This window comes from Rhipicephalus microplus, chromosome 8 (assembly GCF_043290135.1).
Source record: "Rhipicephalus microplus isolate Deutch F79 chromosome 8, USDA_Rmic, whole genome shotgun sequence".
Classification (NCBI taxonomy): domain Eukaryota; kingdom Metazoa; phylum Arthropoda; class Arachnida; order Ixodida; family Ixodidae; genus Rhipicephalus; species Rhipicephalus microplus.
The window spans coordinates 44,778,616-44,790,291 of NC_134707.1; the positions used below are offsets into that span (position 1 = coordinate 44,778,616).

Consider the following 11,676-nt stretch of genomic DNA (forward strand, 5'->3'; position numbering starts at 1 on the left):
ACACAATATAAACGATGTTCTGTAAATACGATCTTAGCTAAAAAAGTAACACTAGAAGTTGTATCTACACAGGCGAGAATCAGACAGTTGGTGGGAAAGCATATTAACATAGTAAAAACAAGTAATAGGAGCAGATTTAACTAACCAAAGAAGAATGAGACAGTATGCCAAGATAAGAATAAAATGATTCTTTAGTTGCATTACAGTACTCTTGAGTATAAAACGTCATGAAAATGAGAATGATGGACAATGGACGTGATTGATCCTGGAAGAGTATTCAAGTCGTGTGAGTTTCGGTGAATGAATGATTCATAACATGTGCCAGTTGAACATCGCAAGCTTCCCACCTTTTGGCGATGATCAGAATGATAGGAGATGTATGATGGAGGGAGAATAACGTTATCGTGCAGGGTGTGACTGTAATATATTTTCTGCAAAAACCATCTGTGGACGAATTCGCGGTGACAGATAAGTTACGGAAGCTTTAGAGAGTCTTTGAATGTTAGTGATACTTGCCGTGCGACTGTAGATGCCAAGATAAAGCGGACAGGATTTTTCTGGACTAGCTCAACAGCAGAGGTTAGTACACTAGTGGATAAGTCTTAAATGGATGCGGCATATTCTAGTTTACTTTGTCTTGAGGTTTAGTGAAGGAGGAATTTTAAGGGGACAGAGCCAGAAGGAAAGTTGTGTTGAATATAACCGAACGAATGGTTAGCATTGCTGACAATTTTCTTAATGTGAACAGGCCAGGTGAAAGTGTTAGTTATGTGAACACCTAGGTAGCGATAGGAAATTACGTATTTAAGAGCGGAAATATACAGCACATAGGTAGTGTAGGAAGAAGATGTGCGGGAAACGCCTAAGACTTTATATTTTGTAGTGTTTACTTCAACTAGCCAGGTTTTACACAGTTGAATACAGAGTTAAAATGACTAGTCATGCCGAGGTAACACGCACCAATGACACATCTTGATTGACGGGTGTAGATACATTCTTTCTTTGTGCGTCAGTGCCCAAGAAGCCATACTGGCGCAGTCATCTTCCAAACAGATAATCTCGAACGCCTCAAATATTTCGCGCGTCATCTGTTAATTGTGCCTACCCATCACCTCAGTTTTACGGAAATCTGGCTGGCATTCGAAATCTCACCCAGCCATTCGACGATTACTTAAAAGTAAAAATCCCTGACGTGAGCAATTTACATGCCTATTTTTTGAATAATTCATGTTCTCACAATCATGAGCTTGTCGACGAGCAACTATTTCTAGTATAGCAATTCAACCTTTCTTGAATATTGTCAAGAAGATTTGTGATTTCATGTTACTGCATTCAATCGTTGCCTGGATACAAATGCATCGCCGTCGTTGTTCCGAGTGGCTACTGACGGGTCGTACAGCTATGTGGGTGTACAATAGTCCCCTTGCCGGCATATTGTTGGAAGCAGATTGGAGGGAGCTTTGCGTGATGCTATTAAAAAGAAGTTAAAACAATAAAAGCAGCTCACACGCACCTAGCTTCTCCTGTTCCAGTTTCCTCACATAGAATTTACTGCTGAATTTTAATTTTCTTATTTATGCTTTTACAATATGCTTGTGAATATCTAGATTACCTTGTTAGATAGTTTCTCATCACGTTTTTTTTTATTTTCCTGTGCACAGCTCTGCAGCGTACAACCTTCTCCTTCAAACAATGAGCAAGCTTCTCATTTATTTGAGAGTCTTTCCGTATTCTTAGGTGCATTGCTATGATATGTGTAGCATCGCGCTCCATCAACTCCTTATCACCTTGACACGTGTTCGTTTTGATTGGTATTACAGTAGTCACTAAAGCTAGGCTTCCATTACGCAGCCAGTGTAGTTACGTCGTCTTCCATTACGTCGCCTGCATTTCATGTATGCGTAATATACTCTTGAAAACAATCCACAATTCGTCTTAAGGTAATGCATCATCCACGCTTTTATCGGGCGAATATTAAACGCCATATTCTATAATGGAGCCATGCCACGATGCAGATCGTGGCATGACTCTATTAGTACAAAGTGATTGCACTAATGTTCTACTATATGGCCAGGCGGCTCTGTTATACCAAGTAAGAAACCGAGAAACACAATTAGCACTGCATGATTTGAAGATAGCTGAAGAAATACATTGTTCGAATAATACCAGCCGAACTAAAGAACGTCCATGCGTGACGTGCAATTTATAATACTTCGATACCACGGAGAGGCGGTAAGTAATGTGCTCGTTATGCCTGTAAAAAAGAGTGACCAACCGCAAGGCTCTCTCGTTCTTTCTTGTAATAATGATTGTATGTTGCCGGTGTACACAGTCTCTTCCGTTTTAAATATCTTTCCGCCCGATCACAAGAAACAAAACAAAAAAAGGCTGATTCCTGACGCACCCACTATAGCGATCTCTCTGTTCAATGTACTCTTTGAAACGCGGTTGGCAGTGGTCCCCAGTTTTGCCCTCAGTTGCGAATTAAAGTGAAATGTATCTGTATTTCCGACAGAAATTTTTCCTTTCCATCGATGGTCAAGGCGGTGGGAGCTGTTTCGAATAGAGTGCACACGCAACCAGTTGATCTTCCGGCATAACCTAGTTGATTGCGTTAGGCTTAGTCAGTTCGCTCCTCATGCGGTATGGGTGTCATTTACTTGCACGTACTACCGCACTATTCTGAGCTATAGCAAGAATTATACGTTATATTTTGCTAGAAAATACAAATGTTTAAAACGACAAAATATACAGCTGTGAAACCTGTATGCTCGTAACAAAACAATAATGAAGATATAGTAAGGCAAGACCCTTTCGCCGCTGTACGCGGACAATGTTTTGTTATTGTGTTTTTGTGCAGTTAGCCATTGACGATGTGGGTTATATAGAAGGTTGGGTTATACGCTAAACATTACGGTATGATTGTAAACGTTGCCTGAAGGTCTAGCACAGGTAAGCGCAGTCGTCAGGTGACAAGCATCGTTTTGTCTGACTGGGTCTTATTTTATTGCGATAGCAATTCCACGGACAACCCTCGCCTATATTTTGCCACCGGCGCCAGCGTCGGCGTCGACATGGGCGTCCCCGTCACTGACCGCATAGGTATACATATCTATATATATGAAAACGCAAGAAATATAAAGATCCATAAAAAGACGCCAGCACGCGAAATTGAACTTCAGGCCTCTAAAACTTGACTGCGAGGCGTTAACCAAAAAGCAACAGAGGAGCAATTTTTCTTGATTGCATATAAGTGATGCAAATAAATGATGTAATATATAGATATACTATTATTCGAATCATAAATATTCTCACGTGCACAAGTGCACAAGACACAGTTCATACAGTTGAACGAACCTTCAAAAGTCTGGTAGAGAAACGCGAATGTCCAGAAGTCAAAGCCACTCCGCAACAGGGTCGGAAGTCTATACAACCCCATGCACACTTTCTGCCTCTTCTCAGAAAACAGACTTTGTCGAGCGAGGTGACTCAGCATTTCTCTCAACCATGCAACTTCTTTATAATAATAAAAAAGGCCTAATAACAGAATAAAATCGTATGACCCATTACTGGTAAGGGTCCTTTTGAATGGTAGAAACCTAACACAATGAGTAATACCTCCATAACACCATATAGTAATGCGTTATTCGTTTTTGATGTTTCTCTTCAGAATGCCCACGAAAAGACACGTATCATATCAATGAATAAAACAATGCTTGATTGCTTCAGGCTCACTGCACAGTCTGCAATTTATATACCAGGGCACGCATATACTTTTTCTATGAAGCAACGTCTTTGCAGGTGATTTGGATGTGTGTATACCTTCGAGAAGAATGTTTTCGCTGCTGGCGATATACACAATTTATACACACGGTAAAAACATCATGACCAGTTCGAGATAAATATTGCTGTCGGTAAACAAGTTCAGGGAAAAGGGTGCTCACAAGGGCAGCAGTGAGTGTCGTTTTGTATACACTGTGTATATATTCTGAAATGAAAATGGCTTTCCAAAACTGCATGTCCTCAGCAATCTCTTTAAAAAAAAACCGCACAATTGTGAGTTTTCAGCCCCTTTAGTCTTGACAGAAACAAAAAGGAGGAGGTAAACAAGTCGATTCTGGATAACAGCCAAAAGAAATGGGTGACATTCTTCATTAGGGTAAAAAAAAATCGCATCACCAGTTGTCGCACAAACAAATGCACAAATCTTATCCCCCGCCCCCCTCCCCCTTCTCAAGCGAAAGAAAAAGGTTGTCTCTTAGCATGGCTTCTCATGAAGAACTCCAAATGATGCGGGCAAATATCTCGTGAAAAGCCTAGATATGTACGCGAGAGGAATGTAGAATTTTGTTATGTCCAAGTCCTGAAGGTTTACTTGCACATGTTTTATCGTTCTCAGATGTTCTTATTTAGGGACGGCTTACTTCTCTCCCATAGTTGAGTACCAAGTACTCGATATTGTTAAACATTTTTTCAAAACACACAGAAACTCAATACTTGTAGTATGTTGATTGATTGATATGTGGGGTTTAACGTCGCAAAACCACCATTTGATTATGAGAGACGCCGTAGTGGAGGGCTCCGGAAATTTCGAGCACCTGGGGTTATTTAACGTGAACCCAAATTTGAGCACACGGGCCTACAACATTTCCGTCTCAATCAGAAATGCAGCCGCCGCAGCCGGGATTTGAACCCGCGACCTGTGGGTCAGTAGCGGAGTACTTTAGCCACTAGACCACCGCGGTGGGGTCTTGTAGTATGTGGACAAGCTTTGATGAAGGAAAGATCATCGATGTTTTAGCTCTAGAAAAGAATCGCAGCATATTCACAGAGTGCTTGATGATGATGAGTAGGGAGAAGCAATCATCGGCCCTCCGTGTTTCCGTCCATTCATTCGTTCTTGCGTTCATCCGTCCGTGCGTCTACGCATCTGTGCCTCCATCCATCCATCCGTCCGTCCTTCCGTGCATCCGTTCATGCGTCTATCCGTGTGTGCATCTGTCTGTCGCTCCATCCACGCGTCTCTCCATTCGTCTGTCGATTTAGTGAACACTCCAAGTACCGCCATGTCACATATTTTTATCATATATTCATCATACAGAAGTACCACCATTCAGCGGACATTCCAAAGGCAAAACAAAAGGTGGCATGGCCAGACTAGCAGAGCGGCATGCACGCACTTTCTTACGGCCTCCGCTTCCTGTCTAGTTCCCACCTTTCACTGCCTCAAGTTCATGGCACTGCGGCCCAACCCTCGCTAAAGCTGTGTGTATATAAAAAGTGTTTCATAAATCATATTACTTGGTACTCTATTGTGGTAGAGCACAAAGCAGTTCCCTGAGCCTCGAAGAGCACATTTATGGCCAATGCTTGCCAAGACGAAGGAGGTTACGCCTAGAGAGTTTAATGTGGCAACCCTTTCTGGTCAGATAGTGCTCAAAGTGCGTCCTTCTGATATTATTTTTGTTTAGTAATCATCAAATTAGGGCAAGTTATGTTAAACATTCTTGCACCGATACTCGTCTCCGTGGGTTATTTCATCAGAAACAACACTCCTCTTATGTATGATTAACGTGCGTGGGTTTCCTCCTCGATTCATCTAAGTGCGCACGTGCCACTTCACTAGTCTGGTCGTAAAGGTGGCTATTTGTTACTATGATGCACTACTACTACTACTACTACTACATACATCACGGACGCACCACCCACGGCTTAAGGAGCTTTCCCCTTAAAACAACAAGCTAAACGTTCAAAGGGCAAGCTATTTATATTTACGACTTACCGCAGGTTACGGGCATCTCGGGTGGTAACTTTTATGTTTCTAGCATTACCAGCAAGACAGCGTCATGAGCGTGTGCGCCCCATCGTCACGGCGAGACGGTGCACGCTCTCATCACCCACTCGTACTTTGCTTCGCCGAGAGGAGGAAGTAGACGCTCACTCTAGCACCTTTATCTCGAGGTGAGGAGAGTCGTGCGGCTTGGATGGTCTTTGGCTTTCACTGAAACAATTCTGTTGTAGTTACCGGGCACAAAAAGGTCGCTGCTATTGTTGTACAGTCTCCATTTGTGAAAAGAGCGCAATTTTCCGACACAGCGAAGTAACAATTCAGCCGCTTATTTGTGTTCATCTGTACCTGCGAGGACGTTTATTGTTTATTTGTGCGAGAGAAACGCAGAGCACGGTTCGATCTACATGCCATTGTGTGCGTGACCTTTCAACTTGTTGCTCTCTCGTTCGCCTTGGCGGCAAGGCTGTGACTTTTTGTAGTAGTATGACAGTCGTGTATCGGTGAATGCATTACAGTAATATTTTGTTTCTAACCTTGTTTCAATGAATGCTGCACGCAGTGGCAACGCAAGGGTTTTTCCAACCACATTCGTGTGTAGAAAGTATTGCCATCTTTGCGAATCGTCACGTGAATGTATTTCTTTAGCGCATTTGCCGCGTTAAGACAAGCAGTAAGGAAGCGAAAGGTTACCCCGCATGATGTGCTGATGGGCGTGATGACGAGGCCTTAGGGAAGACAACAGATGATGACACGAGATGATAGCTCTTCGCGGCACACCGCTTGTACTCCATATTATTTGAAAGTTTTTTTGCCATGAGGATAAACGGTGTTCTTGAGATGGCAAGCCAATTGGTTAAGGCTTCTCACGCAGCCTTGCGTTCGATACACGAAATGCTTTAGCAGTGTGTTGTTCAATGTAGCTGAAGAATTTTCTATGCGTTGACGTGAAAGCATCGCCGTGTTCAAAAAGTGTTCATGTAAAAGATGACGCGATTTAGCTGAGTTCGCCATGGCATGGCTCGACTTTAGATATATTTTCTGTTGCAGACACTTGGGTATGTTGATGTCTGAAAATTATTATCATGGTGACTGCAGGTTTCGAAAACGAGGGTATGGTTGCAGTTAACAGTTCACTGCTGATCGCTGGACTGCTGGTGAGCTTTTGTAAAGAAAGCTTCGAAGTTGGAGGATGGATAGAAGACCGAAATCACCTAATTCTGTACCGTCACTTAGCGGAATTTGCCTACGCGGATCAAAAGACCCGTAACACCCAAGGCATGCATTTTCGCGTAACGCAAGCACGATGGAAGGTAAGTTTTTGAAGTGCGTAAACCTGAAATCTTCACCATGCATGAAGTTGTCATCTTTAGAGTAAGCCCACAGCTCATAGTACTAGTATATGCAGAGTATTCAATTCATCATGCAGCGCCATTTAAAGAAGAGGAATGGTGTTACGTGAAGGACACTTTGATCATATTTTTGCCAGAATAATTTTGCTGCAACTACTACAATTTTCGCTAATAATAAATAATTATTTCTTCGTATATCTCTAAATATGCTGACCTAATTAGCAAAATGTCACTATGGAAGATGTGTGCCTGTTGAAATTTCAATCGTATGCGCCGCTTGACACGGTACCAACAGGGGAATGATTTTTTTTGTTAAATAAACAACGCCTGAATGAACTCCCATCTGCAAAAGAAAGCTAAGCCTTCATGATGCTTACTGGAAGCATGATCCTTCAATACGATTTCAGGTCATGAAACTACTTCGTCGCTCTGTTTGACAGCTTTATATGTCACGGAAAAATGCTTCGGCACATTCTTCGTTTAGAGGCTGCGTTTCTTCGTCCCTCCAGTTTGACCCTGCAGACCACAGTTGTGGCTGCCACGAGCCGAAAGTTTTCTCGTGAGCTTTCTACCTGTGATTGATTTTATTACCCCTCCATCTTTTTTTAGCCTCTCCTTACGGGGAAAGCACCACAGATATAACTATTAACCAGCCTTTTAAAAGTATGGTTGTTTTCAATTTGCTATACTGTTAAAAAAAGAACTAAACAAGTGGAAGTGAACTAAAAAAAGAGCTTTATATGCAATGTTTTTTTTTTGCGTTGCAATTCATTCACAAAGAAGAAGCCATGAGGCGCATTGGGAACATTATGATTGGTTTTTTGTTTCGTTATCAATTGGCTTATATACGTTGTGTTCAACAAAAAAACCAAGCCCTTGATCAACTACGTTTTGATCTTCGTTTTGCTGTGCATTGCTTAGATATTCTATAACTGTTTAGGCACTACACCTGTTACTTGCTGACATGCATCAACTTTAAAATACTCACATATGTGGTTCCTTTTATTCACTCTTTCTCTCAACACAGTATACGGAAGGAATAATCTACAATATTGGATTCATTGTCTACAACGAAAATAGGGTACGTGAAGATATACTGCAAGTACTGTAATTTAAAAGAATGATTGTGGGATTTCCCATGTTGGTCTTTGTTGCTCGCATGTTTACATGTTGCTGTTTAGACGCAAGAATGAACGTCTCGGTTTTTTTAAGCTTGATCACTAAAGTTGCAATACCTCCGTTTTCCTAAAACATTGATAATACTGATATGCGTTGAAGTACAACGCTTTACACTATTATTGTTTTTATTTATTGCTTTGTTTGTCCCTTTTTCTGAACCCGTAATAAAATTTTTGAAACTAGTTATTCCTATCTTTGAGCTTTCACCGCCATTTCGTTAAAGTAATATATAATAAAATTAGCTATTGCTTTAACGTTTAAAAATATAAGTGGAAAGCCACAATATAAAAATCGGGACCTCGAGGTCACGTAAACTGTATTCCATTTGCCTCTGTGACTTTTTTCTCTTTCCCCTGTGGTCGGACTTACATAAACCACAAGTTTCAGTAACCAGACATCGCCGTATGACGAACTCAAATTGTATGTCATGGCACGATTATGAAGCAACGCATACTAGCTCAACGACATATCCTTTCGCAAAAGCAGACTGTTTAAACGAATGGATGAATGAGAAACAAAGTTTTCTGTGTATACATGTACTTTGCGTGTGTATGTGTGCACACGTTTGGCGTATACATGTAAATATGGCTAGGTGTAGGGAAAATGTTCAAGCCTGTAGCCAAAGTCGAAGTTTTTAGCCTCTCTAAAATGATGGTAATGAATGCATGTTGGACCACTCGCTGTCAGAACACGTGTGCGCGGTGTTGTAAGTCAACCAATCGACACAGTTACAAAAACGTTTTATGACGTTCGGAATTACATACAGGGCGATTGATGTAGCCTGTGCCAACTTTCTTCCAAACAGTGCATTTCGGCGAAGTAGTACAGCCATATTCAAGGTTAAAAGCTTACGTTTGGTTCTTTAGGCTCACTCTAGCACATTGTGCCATCAAGTGAAGCCTCCTCACAAAGAGAAAAAAAAAGGGGAAATATCGACTACTGTGAATACTGTAAAAACAGTAAACCTGGTGGCCTTTCCATTCCTCTGTACATCCTCCTTTCATTCACTTCGATTTTTAACCTAGTTGCGTTGCAGCGTAACCTGCATATGCAAATATCTTTCTTTTTTTATCGCTCTGCTTATATTGACTTTTCTGCCTCTTTCTCCATGTTTAATGTTCGCGATTCACGTTTCCCTTTCTAAATATTTTTTTCTCATTGTCTCATCTATAGCACTGTAATATTATTCACACGGTTATTAGCCGGCTGGGCGACAGAAGGAGAACGAAGCACTAAGCATGAGCAGCAGCTTCTGAATTTCTGAGAATGCAGATATTGAAGCGTCTGAAGTTATTCACTCTCTGAAGATAGGTTTTAGGTTGACGATGGAAACTTTGCTAAGCTTTGCTGGCTCTTTTTTGGGACACTACTAAAGGAACACATTCAATGTGGTGTGCGAATTTTGTTCAGGCTACTGAACGTATCCCGCTGTAAATCTCCACTCTAGTGAATAATGTTGCGTAACATTGGTAAGTGGTTTAACACAAATTCTGAATGGTTTGGTGAAGAAAACAGCGGTTTGGTCATGTCAAAATCTGAAAAATTCACGTTTTCTTTTCGTTTTTTTTCTCTCTCTCTCTCTGAGGTTCTCACAACATTATTCGTTGTTTAATTCATTCATAAACTTTGTTGCATTGCTGATAGAGAAAAAAAAATTTGCTACGCTTTCTCGGTCGATTCTCCCCAGTGGGCATAAGTGTTTTATGAAAAGGTATCAAATCAAATCAATGTACCCGGTTCTTGGACGATCCGTCAGCGTGGGTGTAGGTTACTGGGGTTCTACTGTTTTCTATTCTAGTGTTGTGTTCTTCTATGTGAATGTCGCTTTGCCTATTTTTATCGCAAGCGAGTCTTGTGTCCTAATATTTCCACGTTGAGACACCGGTTCAGGAGTTAGACTTTCACGAAGATGTTACTCGCTGTCATCGTTCACTGGCGAGGCGACAGTGTAGTTCTCATAAACTCTATTTGCGCTCGGGTGTCAGCTCAGTGGCACGATGCCTGCCTTTGCACCATGTGTGCCCGAGTTTTGATTGCTGGCACGCCAGGAATTTCCATTTCGCGTGACCTCTTTCTTCTCTTCTTCTCAGTTTTTCTTCTCCTCTCTTTTTTCTTGCCTCCCGGAAGCACACTGCTATGCCACGTGTGACGAAGTTTTTAATTGTTGAGGTTTTATCTGTGAACACTCGGCTGCCGGCCTACAATGTAAACTGCTTCACTGCCATAACTCGGCGACACGGGAGGAACACAGCAGCAAAGTTACTGCACAAAACACCTTGAACCAGTGGCCCGCCCAGCGAGATGGCGAATACCCCAAACCTAATAATTTCGCAGTTTAAAGAACGCTGATGGGCTCATTAAGTAACTGACTTCCCATACCAAACTGGACACCGTTGCGTCCACCTTTACAAAAGTGAATGGCTTGTCCCATTTATCTTTCTTGTTCTTTTTTTTCTTTATTCCCGTGTAAAGTGTACTCTCTTATGCAGCTGATCATAGCTCGTTGGGAAGCGTACGTATCTGCAAGTTTTGTTTTTTTTTCTATAAAGAATGAACCCTGCACTATTGGGTGAGGTACATCGGATGATAGACAGCGAAAAAAAAAATGTGCTGTGTCACGTGTAACTTCTCTCTGTCTTTTATATACAGTAATTAACTGCTTTAGTTTTTCTGACAGCTCAACATTGTGTTTTGTTTTAATTTGCAGATGATTGAAAAGTGTATCACCGTAATTCAGCTGCCTCCACCTATTAGAGTTGACGCAAGAATTATCGTCACCAAGTTTTGGTGCAGGCGTATACCAAGAAATTAGGGGAATCTTTCACAGGCGCACTACGGAGTAATTTATTAGGTTTTGGGTTTATCTCTACTATGAATACCCCAAATTATATTCATTTTGGCTTCTTTGTACTCAAAAGACATTCATATTCAGCGTGGTATAGGGCTTACTTGCCCTGAATTCACAGAAAGTTCACTCAAACTGAAATTTTCTTCAGTAAATAAACTTACAGTAACAAGTGAACACTCATGTCAGTATAAAATGAGTAGTATCGCTTGGTAATGGTCGCGTTTTATAATATTGTCAATTTAAACTCACTCCAACCCAAGATAGAGGAACGTGTTCTTACCTGTACTCAGACTGGCATATTGGTCATAACGTCATGATATATTGGAGGCTCCGTAGGCTGCCTAGCTGTAGGGTATATCTGAAGTCTTGTACTCGAGCTGGGCAGGGCATAGACACACAGAAAACGACCGGGTTTAGAAACATGATGAGAAGTTCCAACACACATTGCTGCAGGTTAGCGCTGTAGGTTGTTAAGCATTTCTCGTTTGTCGGCCCATTCTGTTGCTGCA

At 41.5% G+C, this 11,676-nt stretch overlaps 1 protein-coding gene across 2 annotated transcripts; it reads left to right on the top strand.

The window, feature by feature from the left end:
• The first annotated feature begins 383 nt into the window (after positions 1-383).
• Positions 384-11,343, top strand: LOC142768982 (uncharacterized). 2 transcript variants are annotated; one of them, XM_075871664.1, is made up of 4 exons: positions 384-579; positions 6,887-7,101; positions 8,168-8,221; positions 11,027-11,343. In XM_075871664.1, the coding sequence occupies exons 2-4, from the start codon at positions 6,904-6,906 to the stop codon at positions 11,129-11,131; spliced, it is 357 nt and encodes a 118-aa protein (XP_075727779.1). In that variant the 5' UTR covers positions 384-579; positions 6,887-6,903; the 3' UTR covers positions 11,132-11,343. The 2 variants fall into 2 exon arrangements, with proteins under 2 accessions (XP_075727779.1, XP_075727778.1); XM_075871663.1 differs by lacking the exon at positions 384-579 and adding an exon at positions 2,007-2,232.
• Positions 11,344-11,676: the final 333 nt, after the last annotated feature.